The sequence below is a fragment of the Pollicipes pollicipes genome, unplaced genomic scaffold (genome assembly GCF_011947565.3).
Source record: "Pollicipes pollicipes isolate AB1234 unplaced genomic scaffold, Ppol_2.1 Scaffold_6138;HRSCAF=7277_pilon_pilon_pilon, whole genome shotgun sequence".
NCBI classification, from domain to species: Eukaryota; Metazoa; Arthropoda; class Thecostraca; order Pollicipedomorpha; family Pollicipedidae; genus Pollicipes; species Pollicipes pollicipes.
This window is the reverse complement of record NW_023596818.1, coordinates 5479664-5501674: the sequence shown is the minus strand read 5'-3', so window position 1 is coordinate 5501674 and position 22011 is coordinate 5479664. Positions and strand designations below refer to the sequence as shown.

The following is a 22011-nucleotide window of genomic DNA, read 5'->3' as shown; positions in this document are numbered from 1 at the left end:
GGGGGCGCGTCAACGCCGGCGCGGGCGGGGACCACTCAGACCACGCACACCGCTGACCGGAGTTAGGGGGCGCGTCAACTGCCGGCGGGGGGACCACTCAGACCACGCACACCGCTGACCGGAGTTAGGGAGCGCGTCAACTGCTGGCGGTTGGAGACCATTCAGACCACGCAAACCGCTGACCGGAGTTAGGGGGCGCGTCAACTGCCCGCGGTCGGAGACCATTCAGACCACGCACACCGCTGATGCAAAGGAGGCAGCTGGTCAGTGAAGCGGTGACTAAATGGCCCACTGGGCGTCCGCAGTCCACCGCAGCGGGGATGGCCGGGGTGGGAGTGTTCGCGCAAGAAAGGTTACTGCAGATGGCGGTAGGTATTTTCCCAAAGTTGATTCATTGGCTCAAACAATGTATGATCGCTACGTCAAATGCGTCACGCAACAGTGATCGTTGCGTATAGAACACAATTTAACATTAAGCGAAATGTAACGCATAACATTAATACAGGCAATTATGTACCTCAGTGCTGAGTAGGTCTATTAAACCGAGTCTTGTTATGCTTTTAATATTTAGCTTCACATTTCTACTGTACACTTTGGGATCGCGCTGTAGAGGATTGGTCATGGCACTCCTTAAGCATATGATCCAAATGTAGATTTTTGGTGCAGACATACACTGGGAATGCCCGTGGCTTTGCCAGAAAAGACCTGACTGTGTCTCTAAGAACAACCAGAAAACTCGGATCCAAAAAGCAGTTTTCGGCCACAACAGTTCCGGAACACCTGGAACATTGCACCTCTCTCGCTTTGTCCTTATCGATGACGTCATGGACTAAAGCAGTCAGCGTGAAATCCCCAGGAATATCTCCGCAGCTTTTGCGATTGGCTTCTTGAACTCAGCCACTCACAGCAAATCATCGGCGACCCACTAATTTTTCACAAACGTTTTTAAGTAACTCTTGGCAACTTACGATTCGTGTGAAATGGTTCTGCATCCTGCCGAAATCATTGCTAGTTCTCGTTTGCCCTCCCTTTCCTTCAGCAGAAGACAGAGCTTCCTCGCATGCCCAATGCGCTTTTCAGGTTTTGACCAGCAATTCATTTTCTCGTAAAATGAACAAAAGTAATTAAAACAGGTCCGCTATATGTCCATTCTTTATTGATTACCTAACACCAAAAAGTCCAGTCTATGGTGCCGAAAACTAGCACGAAGATGTCGACCTGACCACTCAAATATCAAGATGCTATGCACATTAAAAACGAAAGCACAATGTTAAATCAGAATCACATTTTTTGTTGGCCTTCATCTCTGCATGGCTAATGGAATTCCTGAATTTCAATGACGTTATGATAGCGTCATCGACGCTTTACAAAGATGAAACATTCCCTTTAAGGTTAAGTTCGCTGGAATCCTCCCGTATGGCACGAGCCTGGCAAGGCGTTATGTGTCAAACGAACATCATCCTTAAGAAAAACATATGCAATTTCATCGCAAATGCGAGAGGCAGGCAGGCGCAGCAAACCACTTGATTACGAATACGTGGCAGCAGGACATGGGAAACTTTCCAAAATAAGTTCCGAGCGCTTGTTGTAGCAAATTAAAAAGCAACTTGGGAAATTATAAAATAGTCTTATCTTGAACGGTCGCCGACCTTTGACAGGTCAAAGTCAGGTAACAGCTGTCGGCGAAGGCAATCCTAAGGAATTGTTGGATCTGTTGCGACAATGAACGTTAGACAAGACCATACATCTTGGAAACGATTTCTTTGACGGTCGGACAATTGAGCACAATGTTGCGACTAATTCGGTTGACCTTTGGTCAGGTGAAAATATTGTCAGGTCACGGCCATTTTCTTAAGCTATAGAACCTTACCTTGTCTGATATCTTATGACGTTTTTCCCAATATCCTGATCACACAGAGGTCAGCTAATGTGTTGTTTTAACTCGTTAAGATCAGAGAAGGTCACTGACCGAGAATGTCCAAGATCAACATTTTGTTTTAGGAGCATGCCGCCGAGCGTAAACCCTGAAGCTGATTGAAATTAAAAACTAAAAGCAATAGAGCAGGTTTAAAGGTCAACGTGACCGTGTGAAGGTCAAATCAGGTAGCTCTCTGGAACTCACATTCGTCGATCCCTTGCTTCGTAGATGTATCCAGCCTAAAGATAGCTACGACTAAAGGTCTGAGGAAATTTCAGAAAAAGATCTGGACTTTGACGTCGCTTGGCTTATTTGACCCAAAGGTCATGACGTAGAGATCTCAGATTTTGGAAAAGCAAATTCACATACAGGCTGATTTATTTTGTGATTTTGTTTTCTCCGGATTCTCTGGATTTTGGTATCCTAAGAGGTCAATTTGACCCCCCACCCACCCCGAGTGATGCTGTGTTTAATCGGACCGCGGAGCATGTGTCAACGTCCATTAAATATGTTGATGTTACTGTCCGCTGAAAATAGATCTATCCTCTAGCCCTTATTACTGAGGATAGGTCTACCGAGGATAGATCTAAGATGCTTATGTCTGCATACAGCTATAGCCTGCGGGTAAACATGCGGTGTACAAATTTCAAGAGCACGTTAACGTTTCTTCTTTGTGAATGATCTATGAAAAAACCCTTTTAAACGATGCAACCTGCCCCACACTGGAGTAAATTGTATCACATTCCCTAAATGCATTAACATTAGAAACAAGCCGAATGTGTTACAATATGCAAACAAGAGACGCTTGTCACCGTTCTTTCGTAATTCCGCCGTGATTGCGGCATGACAAATTTTGATCGTTCTTAATCACTCAGAATCGTTTTTTACAATTATCCGCCACCTTGGTTTCGGTTGCTTAGGCAATTAACTGGCATAGCTGTCCTCACCTCATGTTATGCAGAGAATAACCTAATGCTGACAACACCCAAGCAAACCCAGAATTCCTACCCAACACCCGAAACCGGGGTTGCAGTAGTGAAGAAGTAAACGCTGGCTGATTAAAAGGGTAGACATTTATCATGCCAGAATGGCGACTTCTTAGGAAATGGCAGAGACGAGCACCGTTTGTTTACATATACGTGACACATTCAGCTCGCTTGTGATGCAACCTTACACTATGCAACAAATTAAGGCAATTTCCCCATCATGTGATTGCAATCCACCCCACGGTGTGGGCGGGCTGTCCCATTTGGAGAGGGGCACAGTCAAAGGTCATTTACCACCAAAAGAGATGTTCTCTCCGGATTTTGGCCGCTACATATGTACCTTATAGCTGCCTGCAGGTGCAAGCCTTTTGGTCTTATCTTGAGTAATTATGGTATGACGGAACTCAGAGGAAAGGCTGATACAACTCTCCCTGCTCTCTCTATTCTACCCCCCCCCCCCCCCACCCCTTATAGACAACAGGATCCATTCCCTGGCGTTTGTCTATCATCTGCACAGTGAGAACCACTTCCGTTCTCGTATGAGCTACCCCACTTGAGCTATGAGCTACCCCGCGCCACACGAGGCCGTTTACTGGTACAATACTGCGCTCTATCGTGAATACCGAATGCAAATAAGAGCCTATACGTAAAACAGTAAATACACGGCTAGTGCCTACTGAGCGGTTTGTGTGGATGATGAATGCTAGGAACACAATGAAATGTTTCGGCAACAATTTAAGTGCCGACAGAAAATAAAATACCAGTACCTCGACAGACACCTGAGGACAGACCTCGCATAAGGATGAGCAGCATGCCATTCAAAATCAAACTCTTCCGCTGCAACAACGCGGTGACTGGGAAACATTTCATTAGGGTTTATGAGGCATGCTCTTTTATTACTAAACCAGCTCTTTCCTTTGTTTTTAACAGACACGTTGAGCTCAATTGGATACAACTGTCAGCAGCTAATGATTCCGTCCCCACCGTTTACTTTTCACCGCCACCATCGTTCCAAGATTAACGTGTCTCCTACCCTCTCACTACTCGTCCTTATCGCACCGCCATCGCCTCGGCCGTTCGTCATCGCCAATTCGTCTGTCACGCCGGCGACGCCATCTTCTCTCGCCGTCATAGCGTGACCGCGCTCCCGGCCGAACAAAATCAAGCCACCGCGCGAGGCCGACGACAGCCAATCAGCGACGACCGTTGCGTAGTGTCACCTTCAGCGTCGACCGTCCGTCGACGTGGGCAACGTCAAGGGGAGTATTCCATGTCTGAAGCTATTTGAGCACGCATCAGCTAAGATGAAACAAGGTTTCTTATAATTCTCGGTGTGCTTCAAGTGGAAAAGACCGCTCTAGATAGCACAATTATCTGTTTAGTAAATATGCTCCTCAATGCGTTATGGTTTAACTACGTCATCGTACCTTGCATGACATGGATTTAGCGCCAGTTGACAGCAGTTATGTCTGAAAATCGTGCTCACGAACGTCAGATATGAACGTATCCACAATCATACGTTTCTTGATTTTGATCGCCGCATAGCTTACGGAGTGGTAGGGTTTAAAAGGTGTTATTATGGCGTCAGAATGTCAATGTGACGTTGAAATACTCTTCCAAAAATGCTCTCCCCATTTTCGCGGGCGTGTAGCTCAGAAACTGGGAGGGCTTGGGTCTTAAGAAGGGCAGGATTGTGAACAGCACTAAAAGGTCTTCAGGATGACTATTAAAGTTCAAAACCCCGTGTAAATTTGGAACGCTCCTTTAAGCGGGCGTCTTGGCTCCAACCCCTTCGTTACTGCATATAATTCAGAAAAAAACGTCCGTTTGGCTGTGCGACGGAGCGAAGGAAATGGGCAACGCTGTCACTTTTTTATATACTAGATGTAGTGACCAGTACACACGGGCTCCGGACCAATCACATTTGCTTTGAGCTGCTATAACAAAATGGTCTCAGACCACGTGAGAATAAGCCCTTCAGATATAATGTGCAAAAAACTATACCAGTTTTCACGCGTTCCTCACAGTAGGCTATCAAATCTGAAATAAGCCGAATGCGTTCACCATGACACTACTAGAACTACTATACACGTATAGCTAGTATGTAACGCTAAGCATGATTATTACGTATCCGATTTTATTCTCGCGTTCACTACTGTGCGGTACCTCCGTGCCCCTTTGCCTGATAAATATTATACACAAAAGCAGCTAAAATTATGACTGGCCCTCACAATATAGGTTGCTATTATCGGTTGCTAGTCTTCACCTAGGTTCGAAATCATTTTTTACACGGAATGTTTGGATGCTAAATTAGCATTGTGAGTGGCCCGATTCGGCTGGAAAACTCGAAACATAACCTTGTCCATTTCCTCCTTAAAAGGTCTGACATTTTTGACGTACAATAGGTGAGAGACCTGACGTCTCTCTGTTTTCGGAAAGCCTCTACTTCACCCTCACTGATCATGCTTTACTTTGTGAACGCTTCCGTTTGCTTACAGAGAGTGTTCTACATTAGCATGGGGTTTTGAATTGGAATAGCCATCCTGCAAGTAATTCAGTGCAGCTTAAAGGCTTCTCTCCTTAACTCTTAAAGCCCTCTAGTTTCTGAGCTATACGCCCGCGCAGATGTGCAGACTATTTCCGAGAGACTATTTCAAGTCTATCCAGGCGACCATGACGACATCATAACGAAATTGAAATTCTGACATTTCATTAACCATGCGGCGATCAAGGCCAATAAAACTATAATTGTCGAATTGTTCATGTCAGGTGTTCGTGTGCGTGATTTCTAGATATGCCATCGGTTAAATGGCTTTCGATGTTGTGCAAGGTATGCTGACATTATGAAACAATGACGCCTGAGAAGCATACTTATTGAATAGATAAACTGTGTGGTCTAAAGCAGTCCTTTCCAGTTGAAAGCTAATAGGCATAAGTGAGCATATTTCATCATATCTGATGCTTGTTTCAATAACTTCAAATATGGAGCATTCCCTTTAAGTGCGGCATACTACCGAATTAAAAAAGAATATACCGGGTCGCGACGACTAAGCTTTGGGGTCCATGTTCACATATTTTTAATTATCGTTGGAAACTTGCCAGATGTTGCAAAAACCTATTGGGCAAGTAGACAGGCTGTCTTTCAGGTGTTCCAGCTTTCATTATTCTAAAACCGTTGCTGCAAACCAGGAATCACAATGTGTTACCACGTGCGGCGCACCGTAGGGGTTGTACCAGGCTTCACAATTAGCCAAATAGTAGAGGTTATACCAGCCTTTATAATTACGCCAATTTAAACAGAAATCAGTAGTCACGGAATTCTTATCGGATAAAAATAAATATTCTAGACCGCAAGGTCCAAGATGACGTCCGAGGACGATGAAGAAAAAAAGAGCATTTGACCGGTTCCGATACCACGTTTACTCGTAAACTAGGGAAATTTAGTGTTCTAAAACGTCACAAGCGTGCAAATGCATCAAAACTATCAAACGGCACGCACATCCTAGTTCTTTTTGACGTTCATTTAAACAGACCGTTGCCAGTCACGATGTTGTCCCGAGGTTGTTTGGTTCATAATATTAGACAGCGTATGTTGCCGGTTGCATTTTTGGAAGGAACTCGAAAAGCTGCTCTGAAATTCTCAGCTGTGGGGAACACTTCCATACACGCCTCTTTGTCACGCCAATTATATCCGTCATTTGCTGTCCCGACCGTCAGTCATGGCCCAAAGGTCAGAACCGATTCAAAGGATGATAAAAAGACGTCTTAGTCTCTGCCCTTACACTGACCAGCCATTGCATTCTGATCCGATGGCATCGCACAGCCGCAAGATCGGATAGTAGACGACAAAAAACAGCATCAACGATTAGGTTTATGGCCAAACTTCTGCTTGACTTCTCTCCAGGAAATCGATTCCGGCTTCGAATCACAGCCCGCTGGAAGGCCGCTGGTGCCATTGGGAACAAATACCAACGATGGAATCGGCATTCCCTCTCTCTTCTACGTTCTTTGAACGGAGACGGATTGCTGTCATCACGTTTGACGAAGAGGAAAGCGATGGGCATTATGCTTGACGAATTACTTGTTTCATCGCGAATGCTAAAAACCGCCGAAGTCCATCAGCTGGCATAATATACGCTAATTGATTGGATGCTCACCACAGCAGCCTTGACGTCTGAGTACCTATTTTCAGCTTGTGGATTGAAGGAACCTGTATTCATTGCCAAGTGGCAGACCCGTTCGCTCCTCTCAGCGAAGACAGCTGGGCAGGACCGCCGCTGGCCGCCAGCCTCTCCGCTGTCATCAAATGGCCGGTCAATCCATCCCACTGACTGTCCGTCCGCTCTCACGGCACCCATCAAAGGGGACGGGAGCGTGTGCTCAAAAGTCCCTCCCGCCGCGACTGGTGCACTGTGCTCGCTGTAATTTCTCTGTCAGCGTGACCTGAGAGGGGCCTTTGGTGAAAGTGACAGACGCGTTTGTGACAAACAGATATACAGGACGTCTGGCAAACGTATTTGGCACGACGTCGCGCAAATTTGGCGACGGCCTGGCTTTGGACGTCAGACCACAAGCGAGCAGAGACATCTAGGAGTAAGAAGCAAAAGCTCAGCTTTTGGAGCCTCTCTCTCCAACGGAAAACCTAAATTTCGCCGCACTCGGACACGAAAATACATTGGCCACGGCGGCGCCACCGGCGGACAAGCAAAGGTTTCTTGGTCTTGCAAGTTCAGGATGCCCACCATGCCTTCAGGATGTTCCAGATGATCGAGACGAGCGTAACATTATATCAAAGGAAGAGCCATGCACGCGCACAGAAAACATATGTCACGTAGCGAAACCTAGGTGGCCAACAGCGAGCCCCATGCTGCCGTCCAAAGGCAAAGCTACATATGTTTATTTCGGTCCATTTTGCGCTTTTGATGTCATTTGATTGATCTTCTCAAACTGAGTTCGGTTATTTAAACCACTAGTTGAAATTTTCACAAGCTTTTAACTACAGAAATGGCTTAAAATTCGTAAAAATTTCGACTACTGGCTTAAATAACTGAATTCAGCTCGAGAAGCCAAATCAAGTGACATCAAGCACTCAAAATGGCTAAAAATAAACAAATGGAATTTTACCTTTGGACGGCTATTTGCTCGACAGGAGGCCACAGGTGACTATAAAGAAGCCCACCAGATGCACAGGAGGCCCATGGCAGACACATGAAAACCTCATCAGCCCAAGATGAGGCTGTCCTCAGTGATTTACACCAAAGAGGTCCTTTTCTAAAATAGACGGGGAAGATCTGAGGAAACGTTTTTAGATAGGGGCTGGGATAGGAGTCTCAGACCTACTTGACCTCCTGCGAAAAGTTGGAGACGCCTGATGTTAGGCTGAGAGACGCATTAAAGTATAACACTTTGAGAACGATCATGTGCGTTAACTCACATCACTAAAGCAAGCTCCGATTGTGATAGGCGTGGACCGATATCCCACCCCGAAGAAATAATAAAACTGCGGCATAGTCATTAAACATTGATTGCCTGGCTGCATTAACCGTAGTGGTCCCGGTGAGCCCAAATGAACGCACCATCTGCTGCTAATTATGCGTCACAATTCTACGCATTGATACCACACCTTTTTGGATTCTGTAAGCACGCACTTGTCTTGGATGTGTTGCGTCTTTTATCATCCAATAACCGTCTTACATGCACCCTACGCAAAGCCCACACGCCCAGCCTTGAGAATAGCTCCTTTGAGGGAACGCTAATGCCTGTACTTTATTTGCTACCCCTCCCATTGTCTTCGCGCAGCTATTCGTATCACTGTACGCCCAACAGGAGATGCTTTCACAGAAGACACCCACCGAACGCTATCCGCGGATGCCCCTCTCCAGTTGCGCCAGATTCCCTGAGCGACGAAGCTCGCCTGTGAGGTCTGCGCACCAATACAGAATAATTGCATTTTCTTTCGACTTGCTACCTCTCGGCAGTATTATAAGCCTAGATTTGATTCAAATGGAATGTGAGATCAAAGGCAGGCAAGGTGTACGCCAAACATGCTTCTTGTGGATCAAAGCCACGATTCCATAATATGAGTGCCAATTTGCTTGATTTACGTCAAATGCGTAGCTCACTGCGTCGGTGATATCTTCATTCGCACTCACAGGGAAAACTGCAATGGCGGAATGGCGGTGTGGATGCTTTGAACTGAATACGCCTACCAGATTTGACCCCACCGAACGTGCGGCTTTTCATATTCGTCGGACGTGGAGCGGGGGGTGGGGGGGGGGGGGGTGGGGGGCAAGAAATACCTGTCACATTGACTCAGAGGACTCTTGTCAAACTGAACCAAAAATCAGTTGATCCGACTACGTGTGGAATACTACTGCCACTACTTCGTATGGTCGAAAGCTATCCCACATTGTTGTTCTGTAGTTGGGGCATTACACCTCGCTTGCTGTTGGCACCCTAAACTGACTGCATTTCGTAGAATAATTAATCACCGTGTAACATTACCAGACAGAGCAAATCAGCACATAAAGTACCTAAGAACTTTATGCCACAAACGTACAATGCACGCGAGTGACGTGGCTCTAATAGAGATGCCAACCCTCGTGACATGTGACAGGCGCGATGTTCACATCAGAACAGGTACGGCATGTTAATATTAACCCATTGCATATTTGAGTATCACACATTTAATCATTCCATGCCTATTTCGGAAAAAGTCTGCGGTCGGCTGAGGTCTAATCTCGCCCGGCGATGGTTAGGATTGTGTGCGGAGGGGAGGGGGGATCTGACCGAGGATATCCGACTGGCCTTGCGTTTTAGACAAGACTAGGCAATCGCCAACGACGGGCTGGGAACAAGCGTTTGGACCTAGGTTATGAAATATCTGACGTTCGCCCATTGTGATGTACAACAGGTTGCAGGAAAGAAAGACAAGCACAAATGGGCCTGTCGTAGGCTTCAATAGGATCTCAAAGCTTGGGATATGGGGCTTGCAGGTTGCACAGAGCGCAACAAAACCCAAGACCACTGAAGAAACTGAAACAGCATCATGGCATGGACACATCCGGCACCTATAGCAGGGTATGCAGCTGTTGTGGCAGGATCCTAAGCGTTTTCTTCGTAACACTAATCTGACAGAGGTGGACATATGCATGACCCGGTAGGACCATCGGCTACCCCGACGCCCCGCATGACCCAGCAGTGAACAGCACCTGCTGGACCGATTGCTGCTCCTTCTGCAGGGCCCGCATCTGGCGCAGCGTATGGCCGATCTTGTGCACCAGCTGCACCTCGCCCGGCGGCTGCGCCTCCTACAAGCCAGCGACACACGTCAGCCGACGCGGCCGCCACCTCGCGGGGGCCCGCGCAGCGGCGGAGAGCAGCGCCAGCGGAGCGGCGGCGGAGTTATCAGCTGGTGGCAGCGCGACGTTAGTGAAGGCGTCGAAGCTGTCACGCGCGCACACAAGCTCAGTTACAGGTTTGAATGGCAAGGTTGTTTAAGAGTTATTTCTGATTCATAAATGTGTAACAGGCGAAGATATTTAGGATGCTTTATCGTGCGATATATCCACACACCTTTAGGACAACAATTTATTTGAATTTTAAGACTGCATTTAATTGAAAATGCTCCCCTTTTGGACACAAGTATTTTCTTAGATAAAATCAAGTGCTGAAACCTTTTAAAAAGTGGTCAGTTTCCGTTACCATTTGAAACATTGCCATCCGTGCACGCGGAATCGATTCGCTTAGAATTAATGATACGTGCATAACAGCAAAAAACACTAATACATCATGTACAAATCAGGGGCTTTGTCTCCGCATCGACTTGCGTCCCCAAAGACATCCCACAACTTGTCTGAGTCTACGGCGGATTTAAGCTGTCACAGAAGAAGTGTGCTCAATTAGAACGGCAAAGCTGCGTGCGGTAAGACGCGAGTTGTCGAAGTTCTCACGGACGTTGCTGGCCCGCGGTTTGTTGGCTCGTTGCTTGACATACCGTCGTGGACGAGGTGCTGATCTCCGACGCCTCCTCGTGCACCATCACCTCCCCGGACTGGTGCACATTCTCTGACGTCACCTTGGAGCCGGCCTTGCTCACAGCGGAGCTCAGCTCTGAGACAAAGCCTGTTTGACAGAACACATCTTCAACGGGCATACATGGGCTGAGATGAGACGTCGTGTGTGGGTCCTCGTCCCAGGACTGTCTCAAGTTAGGCACAGAATGAACATACTCGAAGGAGTTCGTTGGAAGCCATTGTGGAAATCATTGCATGGTGGAATATTGACATAATACGAGCCGACATATCAGAACCTGCTAAGTCTCAGAATGACAAAAATATTGGCGAAACACAGCCCCACAGGGAGGCAAGCTAAAACAAAGAAAACCCGGGCACTGAATGCCGGAAATTCTTATTACACAATGGCGAACAGATAGCTTTCTTCCAAGCACATACTTTTGATATATTTCATATCCTGTCTTGCGAACATAAGCAATGGTTCTTATCCCAAAGCAATATTTTGAGGGAAAAACAAGATGCGACGAAATAACCAAACTGCACTCACCACACAGTTCTGCCCCGACTGTGACCGGACATGTGGCGAGTAAGATTCTAACCCACCTGATAAGCATGCCGTCGACCTTGATGTGTGGGAGAAGGGCGATTATACCCACCTGATGAGCGTGCCGTCGACCTTGATGACGTATAAGAGAAGCATGATTGTACCAACCTGATGAGCGCGCCGTCGATCTTGATGACGTGTAGGAGAAGGACGATTTCGAGTACCGGGACCCCGACATGACTGAGCCTGCCCTGTCACGTCTGCGATAGAAAAGCACTTCCATCAGCATGCAGGCGCTACACGTGTTCACGAATTTGAGCAGAGTCAACTCATATTAACTAAGACTGCCTTCTGGTTGCCTAGGGCTGCGAAGCGCAGGACTACGAGGTCATGAAATTGACCGGAATAAGCTAGTCTATATTAAGCCAGATTCTTAGATATTCGGAATAACAGGCATCATGTTGGGCCAGGGCTACGAGAGCAAAAAAAGGGAATGTTTCCAAAACTTGCACCAAGGCTGGAATGTTACTCCTAGCTGCGCCCCGCAAATAACAAGCACGTTGCGTAAAGCCTCGCCGGTCTGCAGCAGCTGAGCTGGTGCCGGCCGCCCCAGCTGTCGCCCGACCGTCGCCGCCCCGGGCGCCCGGAGTCGGGCGGGGCCGGCCGCGAGCCCACAGAGGCACGGTCGGAGCGCCGCTCCTGGCAAAGCCACCTCATTCTTCGCGCGCCGACTCCGCCCGGAGCGCCGGCCAGCGCTCACTTGGTCCGGCTGGCCACTCCCGACACTCCCTCCACTCCCTCCACTCCGGACTCTCCCTCCTGAGCTCCGTGCTCTGCACGTGAGGTGTAAGGGCAGCTGGACACAGAAATGCGGGGGGATGGAAATAATGGAGATGTATAGGTATGCTCAAAATGTCGTCACATTGCCCACAAATTGTGTAGGAGTACCCCCAAAGGAGCGCTTCGAAGATGAAAAGTGTTCCAGTTATTACATTTCAACCATTTGGGTGTCAAGCAGGGCTGGCCGGGCACCGATGTGATTCCGGACTCGTGGCACTGATTCGGACTCATAGTGAGCCGATTTACTCTCCCCGTGAACAAGACTCTGGCTTGAACCCTCCAGCACGGTGGCGCGCTGAGCTCTGACTTAGACTTGGGTGCTCACGCCTAATTAAACGTGAAATAGGCTTAAATTCAGATATCCTCGAAACCTGGGGTTCAGGGCTTCAGAGCAAAAAGACACATCTTCAGAGCAAAAAGAATCAGGGCCCTAATTAAATTGACATCACATTAGACAAAATTCAGCTTCTTTGTGCAAGATTTCCGGAACTACGCACCAGCCAGCCGTCACACATCCTAAATTAATCGCGCTCATATTACTGCGGCGCTGTTCAGACATGACATTTTGATCACAATGCACATGCCACATGCTGCGAAAACAAAACAGCCTGTAAAAACAGTGAAGCAACTCTGACTGAACTGAGCTCAGACTTGGCCAGAAGTTCCTACAGTTTCCTTGGCTACGGACTCATGCACAGCAAAACTGAACGGAATTCGGGTTGGAATCATCGCCCTGGCAGTTGAGCCATGGGTTTGGACTCGTGAAATGAAATAAAAAATGATGGCGTCATTACTCTGATACGAACCAAGGCCAACCAGACTCAGAATCGGACTCGGTGTCGAGTTTCTGGATTCGGACGTATGCTTGGTGTGGTGCAGCAAATGCATCAAGTGGAGCGACAACTGTTGCTCTCATTTAGATCAGTGATGATTGTGGGATGCTATTTCGCGTGTTATTCCCCAGAAGTTCCTCCCGTGATGCGTCACCACCGCCCAGACCCGTCCGTCAAGATCCGTCGGGACGGTTTTGGCCCAGCCCGCCAGTGGCCGCTGAATCGTGGCGCGTGAAAAAGACCGTGTGGGCGCCGTGCGTTGACTCGGAGCCAACAGTCGCCACCGGCAACAACTGGCACCGGCCAACAACAGAAACACCGCCACAGCAGAGGCGCCGCCAGGAATACGTCACGAGGGGCTCCTACGCGGACAGTTATTCTATGAGTGCTTTGCCTGTTTCCATGCCGGAGTCGGCAGCTGTCTCCGTTTTGACCCCGCTTCACGCAGTCTGGCTGCGCCTCTGCTGGTCTTCTGAGTCACCTGTCTCGCCCGGGGCCCGTGGCAGTCGCCACGCCAATGGCATTCGACATTGCGGAACTACCACAACACCCCCCCCCCCTGGCCACCGGTCATGAGGGTTGAACCGGGCCTCCGCGCCACATCGCAGCTCTACTACGCCACGTAGTTGCGCGCGTGCGGGCGGGACGCGACGTGGGCTGCACGTCTGTTCGCACGTCTCATCAGAGCGCTCCGCCGACTGGCGAAGTGACGTGCGAAAATACCGCCTCTCCCCGATCGACGCCGGTGTCGACAGGGGTAAACGTCGGGGTGGCCGTCGACAGGCAGAACCGACGGGCCAACGGCCAATTAAGAGGCGTGCCGGTGGCGGTCAGGGTCTTGAGCGACACTGCCGCCGCCGGCGTCGTGGACAGAGTAACCGAGCGGACGCTCGTAGTGGTCGTCAGGGACACGTGCACCCTGCTCTTGTCAAGTTTATGACATGCATTAACCCTTGCCCTGATAGGGGAGGGATGCCCCGTGAGGTTTTTGAGGATGTCTCTGAAGTATGTCGTGCAATCGTCCCAAAATTTTTAGTATCCTACTGGCCATCCATTTGCGCGTATTCACACATTTTCCGAGCATTTTCCCGGCTTTTCTGGCTTTGGAGAAACGGCCGTTTTTGGAAAACACTGCACGGCGATCTGCCCTGTTCTACCTGGGGCAGGGTCGATCCAGGCAAAACAGGACAGATCACCGTGATGCCGACGTGAACCGACGATGCCGAGGAGCGCGCCCAGCGGTTTTACATTGTTACATTAACGGAGACATACATCATAAAAGCGTGCTCAAAGCATACACTATTGTGCTCAGAACTGAATAAGGAACCCGCCTGTTTAAGTTTCGTGCCGCCATAAGACATGATTCCGTTAGGCGGGATGTTGTAGAGCTAAAAAGCGCAATTTTCTTTTAAAAATTTCACATTTGACCTGACATAATGGGGTCAATCATTACACTAACAGCACACAAACTAAAGCCAATCGCGAGATCTCATTGAGACTAATCCGCTGGTGCTTTCCGCTAAGCTCTAATGCCATTATTTTGGATTGCCACCAGATTCTATTGTTATTAGTTTGGAAATGGCTGGATGGTCGCATCAGCCCCCCCCCCCCCCGCTACCAGTCCGCGTTATAAAAACGGTGAATCAGCGTGACGATTAAATGCACTTCAATGCATGTTGGAAGTTCAAAATTCGACGTATAGGACTAAAACTAAGTAAACAAAGAACGTGTGGTGCTGTCTTTTTGCAATGCAAGGAATTTCGCGCGCCTGTGGTATGCCAAGCTGAGTTTTCAGCGAAATCTGTTGAACTGTCCCCCCCCCCCCTCCCTATTGCAAACTCCTGCATTCATTCCTGCATTTTCCACCGCCAACAGCTAGGCACTGAAAGCGTGATTTTTGAGCTTTTATCGCTGTAAACTGGCATCGAAGCAGCTAGCCCACAACATCGCTGAGTGCGCGGTTATACTCCTGATCCCGGGGCAGTACAGATCTTTCACAGGGGGCACAGCTACACTGCTTCCACTGAATAAACGCCTGGCACATGAGTGTAGAACATTGCTTACCCCTACGTGCTTACTTCAGCCTGTCAGTTAAACACACACCTGGCAACATTTGCAGTCGTGGGGCATCGACCTGCTGGAGCCGCCAGCACTGCGGCTCGATGCTGAGGGTCTCAGCATGGTCTCAGTCATCATCTGATCTGTCTCAGCCATAGACATTAGCGCACGAGGACCTCCACCAGGCTGAACAGAGAACAGCCTCCGCCAGGGATCCTTCCCTTAACGCCCTACGGACGGCGTCGGCTCTCCACACCAGAGGCTGAAGAAGAGCCAGCCAGTCCCGGTCTTACCACGTTTTTCGAAAGGAAGTGGGTGCGTAGGGAGTGCTGATGTCAGACGTCAGCAACACAATGTAGAAAATGCTTTTTTTTTACCGTAACCTGAAGCTGCATTTACTTCCCTTAACGCCAAAGTCAAGCCAACCACACACGAGCCTATCAAAAATGCTCACTCACCAAGGGGTCTTGGCCGGCTGAGTCGGCTAAGGTCACGCCCCTGACCTGCTCCAACCTGGGCTGACCGCAGCTTTGGTGCAGGCGGGCTGACCCGGAGTGGGTCTGCCTTGGCAGAGCGTAGGCGTGAATAGTGTCTAATAATAAAGAGCATCAAGAAGATGAAGTGTGTAGATGCTTTCGTCAACCGCAGTTTAGAGGTGATGGCGGCTTGTATGTCACACCAAATAACCCAAAATGATTCGTCCTCTTCTCCTTGCTAGCACTCTTAATTTGGGGCGGTGAGCAGCTAAGCCATGCGGGGTCACCCTCGCGCCCTTCTGCTATTCCAACCTTGACCTCAGCCGTGACCTACAAACACGCACGCGCAGCTTTTTACTTGCTCCTCCGGCCCAGGACTGTGGCTATTTTGCTACGGGCTTGACGCTCACTCCCAGACCTGCATCTGTTTGTGAACTGTCAAACTCTGTTAAAAGCGTAACGACTGCTCCCTGGATTCTTGCCCGACCCTCGCCACAAAAAATCTGGAAACTCGACAGGATCCCAACTACGTCCGACCTTGCGGGCTTGCGCTGGCCGTGAGCGCCGTGAGTTGCGCTGGCCGTGAGCACTACGCCGCGGTCGTTCACAGGTTTGCGTTGGTCCCGGGGTGGGCTGCAGGTTTGGGTTGGCAGGACGTGCCGGCCGGTCGGGGCGCCGTGCCGGCCTTGGCCCGGAGTATCTCTGTCTCGACCCGTCACACTGGCGGCACGCTCAGCTGGCCAACAGTGACGGGGACGGTCGCCAGGCGTCCGGCGCGCCCTCTGCATGCCAGTGGTGTACCCGCTGCACCCTAGGTCCCCGTCCGCAGTACCCACTGAACGCCAGGTTCGAGTCCGCAGTACCAAATTTACGTCAGGCCCGGATCCGCTGTACCCACTGTACGTCAGGTCTGGGCCTGCATATCAGGCCATGGTCCGCAGTACCACTGTACGTCAGGACCCGGTCCGCCGTACCCAATGTACGTCGGGCCTGGGTCCACAGTACCCTCTGTACGTCAGGTTCGGGTTCGCGGTACTCACCGTACGTCAGGTCCTGGTCCGCAGTACCCACTGTACGTCAGGTCCTGGTCCGCAGTACCCACTGTACGTCAGGTCCGGATGTGTCGTTGACACTATGCACGGCAGGCTGCCTACAATGGTTACAGCTCGGTGGTTGTGCCTACGAATTATAGGGCTCTCTCTTGTTTAGGTTAGTTTAGTTTAGTTCCTTTATTCAGGGCCTGTTATGGCAATGATTATTAACGGTGCGAAAGAACCGAAGGGAGCAAATCCCTTGTTTTGGTTGATTGTGTCTTTGATTGGGTGACCGGTCGGGAGTCCCTGCCGTTTTCGTGCCACCGGTACCTGACAGCTGACATTTACGAAAATGGAGCGAGACTCTCCAGGAAACGATGATGATTTATGGTCCCACTTCAAGACGCATACTTGAGAACTTGCGCCCAACGAAGCCTTATTTTTGGAAATAACTTAAGTGGAATGTTGCGGAATATGGTTCTGATCCATTCGGCATTTCTCTTTTCTAGAAGTTATCCTTTGAGCACCTTTACTCTGCAGAGGTTTAGTCTTAAAACACGCCCATTTGCAAGCGAGCAAATATCACGGCACATTGCCATTAATACATATGGACACACCCATCATGACAGCGTTTTAGTCCATAGCGCTGCGGCCAAAAACATGACGCAAAAGTGACAGCATTACAGTTGTTTTGGGTGTTCGGTGGAACATCCGAGCCAGCCCATAGCCCGGCCCCTCCCCTTCCCCGGACATTAGTCGCCGCGCGTTTGCTTGCTTGATCTCGCGTGTTTATGTTCTCGGGTAGCGCGTGGGCCTCTGGGAGGCGGCGTGCTGCCGGTCGGAAGGTGCTCCGCGGGCGGCGGACTTCAGCAGCGACGCCGCACGGGTCGTCGCACGGATCAAAGTGGGGTTGGTGCACGCTGCCCGGCTCGTGGTACGGATCAGAGCGGGTTTGGTGCACAGAGAGTCGCCGGCGATTGCCGTTATACAGGACAATTGTTTCTGTGCGACGTCGTGTGACGCTCGGAGGCGTGGGTCCTTGTCGTGACTGAGGAACACCTACAGTACTGTTGGCTGTGCGGAACTTTGGGAGTTGCTTTTCATACATTAGTTTTCAATGGATTTTCATGTAATTTCAGAACCTAGACAACTTTTTGGTACAATTAAAAACAGAATTTGTGAAACCCCCTGCTTTCTTGTGTTTGTACTTTCGGGTTCGTTTCGGGTGCAGCTTTCCTGTAAAGTTGTTTTTAAGGCGAAGCTAGCCTTAAGAAAAAGAACGCTCTTACTTCCCACTTCAAACCACATGTATCTATTAAACGTTTCAACCACAATGGGCTGTAACCTTGTGCGAACTGTGAATTCGCCCGGCAGTAAAGCCTGCCAGCCCCGCCCGGTTGGGGGGGGGGGGGGAGGCGAGCTCCGTCCGTCACGCGCCAATGAGTCGGCTCGCTGCACCATTCGGGAAGCAGCCCGGCGGGCGGTGGCGCGAGAGTGATAGGTCAGTACCGCGACTGTTCGAGCACGTCCATATCTCAGGTCACGGGTGGTGGCGCTTACAAGCTGGTTGGCCCGGAGCCTCGCTCACACCGGGACAGACATTTCGCGAACAAGGAGGCTGCGACAGATTGTCTGATGGCCCGTGGAAAAAACGGTGGAATGTTGTCGTTATTCATAGGTCAGGGGTCTCTTGGCGGGTTTGCGTTGTGTCGCTTGAACAACAAATGCCGTAGCCACGAATTGTTTGACTGTGCTGTCAAGTAGAACAAAGGCATGTCTCTCTCCCCATGCTGATGCTGCACATAATGCGAGACTAATGGACACATCAATGATTTGTTACGTGACAATACCTTTCACTAACCGGGAAGAACGAATAAAACCGCGACAACCTAAGCCGTGCCAAACATACAGAATACACCTAAACACCCAGGCAGTGCCACAGCGTCGTTGCAGCGTTCCGTTACAGAGCCACACCGCATCCCGTGCGGTACCCGCAGCCACCGAATCATCGGCCGGTGTCGAATGGCGCCCGACGGACGGGCGGCGCAGTGGACACTCGGCGCCGTCGGCCAGCGACGGGGGCACGCCGCCCCAGCTTGGCCGACCGCCGAGCGCAGGAATAGGCACGGCGGCCGCGTGCCCCGCCGGCCCGTGCGTGGCGATCACGCTCTCTGAGGCCGCCGCCCAGGGTCGACTTACCTGGCGCGCTCCGGCGATCGCCGATGCCGCCCGCGACCCCGGTCGCAGCGCCGCCGACCCCCGCACCGCGCGCCGCCGCCGACTGCTCGCAACGCCGCAAACGGGAAAGATCGCCGCCGGGCAAAAATAACGCGCCGGTGGCCGGCGAGGTGCAACTGGGCGGCCACCTGGCGGGCCGCGGGACAGCGAGTGGGGCAGCGGCGCGGCGTGGCGCCCGACGGCCGCGCGGGTGACGTCGGCCCTCCGCCGCCGATGTCGCCGGTGAAGTCCAGAGGTGGGGCGCCCCGGCCATGGGGAAGGTAGCGAGGCAGCGCTCCGGAGCTGTTCGGAAGGGGAGCGTGGTTGACGTCTCGTGAGGTGAAAATGGTGGATGTGAGAGCCTTTGGGGAAATGTGAAATAAAGTAGCTCAAAAAAGCCGTAGTAGCTCAGGCTTGTTTTTCGTCGATTATTTCAAAGAAGCGGTAGATGCTCACGAAACGCGTTCGCTCCATCTCATGCAGAGCCTTCGTGCGCCCGGCATTGCTATTTAAGCAACTAGTTTTGTATCCACAGACACGCGAGTTTGGGTATTCGTGAATGGGCTACCTGTTTGGCTGATCGCGTCGACTTTAATTTGTCCGTGATTAACACACATCGTGTTCTTCTACAGCACACTTTGATTTATTATGGAACAACAGGTTTTATGGCTAGTGGCGGAACGTAGTTCTTTTTTGCAACCCAGATAACGACGTGATTTGTTCATCATATGGTAACCTCAGCAAGAAATACGACGTTTAGCGCATATTCGAAAGTGATTGTAAAAGAAACCCGATCATAGCGTAGTTGTGTGACTTGACATTGGCATAAATGTGTCGACATGTCGCCGTCTGGTGCGCCATATTTGTGTCAACGGATTCAGAGGCATGGAGTCAGTATATGACGCACCTAGCCGCAGCTGATATAGCTTATCCACTCCACCCTGGGAAAGTGGATGAGTTATATCATGTCCAACTTGTAGCAGGGTGATTTATGATAATTTATGCGACAGATATCAGTCTCAGCCACTCAACTGATGCAGAGCTGCGCCCTCTTTCTATAAGTGTACATCCAGTTAGCCGCGCACGTGGCTTAGTGTGAGCGCGACGGAAACGTTTTTTATATCGTTATATCATATCTTTTTCGTATTGTTATGAGCTATTGCGATCGGCCGGCATGTGTTTTAAGTTTGGCGTCCCGTTTTCACGATGGATTAATGCAATGAAAAGTTGAAGGTATTGATGTTTCTATGAATTTGCTATACATTCCGAACACTCCAACAAGAAAATGCTTGTTTTCATGCAGTTTCAATGACATTAAACATCCGACTAGTAACGGACTTATTATGTCAACGGGACACTTACAGACCTTTTTAGCAATCCATGGGTTTAGTTCACCCAAGCCCTAGGAAAGTACGAGGCCTAGCAAACAGCCGTGTAGATTTGTCGAGAGTGTTGGATCGCGGCTACACGGTCATTGGGGAAACATTGGTGCCATGTGGAAGAAGACCGGTTTGGAGGATCATCTAATCCAAGGTTCATTTATCGCGGATCGTGTGTATGTGTAAAAGTTCTTTAATCCTCCATTTCTATAAACGGGGACATGGCCAGGATATTAGAACTTGTGGTGTTGCGTCTGTGATAGTCATGCTACGATTTTTAAAAGTTTGAAAAACTCCGATGGGAATAGATCTAGAGCCATACCTGTACATATCTTCTCCAGTAGTAACACAATTTACGCAGCGGTGTGGCAGATTATTTTACTTCGAAGGTAGGCCATTGGGAACCCATATGCCAAAAAGAGCGAATGTGTTACACATGGAGCTAATCTTCGGGATATCGTCCTCATGTGGTGTGTAATATGTGCACAACGTCTTGACCAGCTACCTTTCTGGCGGCCATCACGCGTTCTTGGGGCCTGAGAGAGGCTGAATGGTGTTTGGCTCTGCGATGTATGCGCCGTAATAGAAAGTCTTTCCTCGGAACTGATTGGATTGGAACCGGGGTTTTCTTATTGTGAGGCCAGCACCCGACCAACTGTGCTAAATGGAGAGAATGGGTTATTTGGTAGGGCACTGGGCTGGCAATCAGAACTCGTTTCGAATTGCAGCAATTTCAAGGCGAGAACTGGGGTTGTGACGCATTGCATTGCTGAAAGCCGGACACCACACAGTCTCAGGACTCTTCAACACCTACGATGACCGGCAAGATATCTGGTCGATACTTCGTGCACATACCAATGCGCCAGACTAGGGCAATGTTACCAACGATTATGATATCGGTTCACTTAATGGTTCGTCTCAATTCTTCCGTAGCACTATAGCGAGTACTTTGTCTCAAAAATGCACCACTACAGATGTAGCTGAAGGTTTTTAGCGGTCTGCAGATATAAGCATTTCATTCATATCCTCAGTACTTATGGCATGAGAGAGGTCTAAGTAAAAACTGGTTCAAATCTCCCTCCTCTCTTCCAATGTAATGGCGAGATGCAAACGAGGACATGACTTGGAGAGACCTTAGCCCTCCATTTCTTAAACGCCTCATGGCTGCTTTTTCTTTAGGTCAGGGTTTGCATTATAGAAAATCTGCTTAAGTGGGGATCTTTCGACCAAGAAATGCTAGAATAGTCTTTCTTTGATGAAAGGTGGTGTGTCTACTGTCACACTCACCATTTTCCAGTTTCATCCATGCTAGTGGTAGATGGAGGATAACACTATTTGTAAGAGCAGCATTGGAAAAACCAAGAGGTGTTGCGACATACTGTGGACAATCAACTACGTGTGGAGATGGTCGACAATGACCGTAACACATTAAGAACGCTATCAAGGGGAATTCAGAGACAAATTCACGTATTTCCAAAAAAAAAAAATGTTGCTCGAAGTCAGTTTTCTGTCCTTCTGCTCCCCAGTACATTATTTATTGCACTGTGTAGAAACGCACACTACTCGAGGGATCAAAAACACAAAACGCACCAGCTTCTGTGCGAGAAATTCGGCCATGCCTTAACGGGACAACGTACTCGTTGAGAACATATAGTGACTATCGCAACCATGCTTGGTTTTACATCATGGTATAGTGCAACGAATCGATTAT

The 22011-nt window shown here is 49.6% G+C and overlaps 1 protein-coding gene across 1 annotated transcript; it reads right to left on the bottom strand.

The window, feature by feature from the left end:
- Positions 1–10076: 10076 nt before the first annotated feature.
- On the bottom strand, positions 10077–18967 carry LOC119106099 (uncharacterized). The gene is made up of 4 exons (XM_037229696.1): positions 18904–18967; positions 11632–11723; positions 10901–11028; positions 10077–10214 (listed from the first exon to the last, which is right to left on the bottom strand). The coding sequence occupies exons 2-4, from the start codon at positions 11699–11701 to the stop codon at positions 10077–10079; spliced, it is 336 nt and encodes a 111-aa protein (XP_037085591.1). The 5' UTR covers positions 11702–11723; positions 18904–18967.
- Positions 18968–22011: the final 3044 nt, after the last annotated feature.

What these genes read in the sequence shown, in the direction of transcription:
- LOC119106099 (XM_037229696.1), bottom strand. Translation starts at nt 11,701, where the DNA reads ATGTCGGGGTCCCGGTACTCGAAATCGTCCTTCTCCTACACGTCATCA. An exon ending in ATCGACGGCGCGCTCATCAG is followed by an intron (nt 11,029 to 11,631) that starts GTTGGTACAATC and finishes TCTGTCAAACAG; the next exon opens with GCTTTGTCTCAGAGCTGAGC. An exon ending in TCAGCACCTCGTCCACGACG is followed by an intron (nt 10,215 to 10,900) that starts GTATGTCAAGCA and finishes GCTGGCTTGTAG; the next exon opens with GAGGCGCAGCCGCCGGGCGA.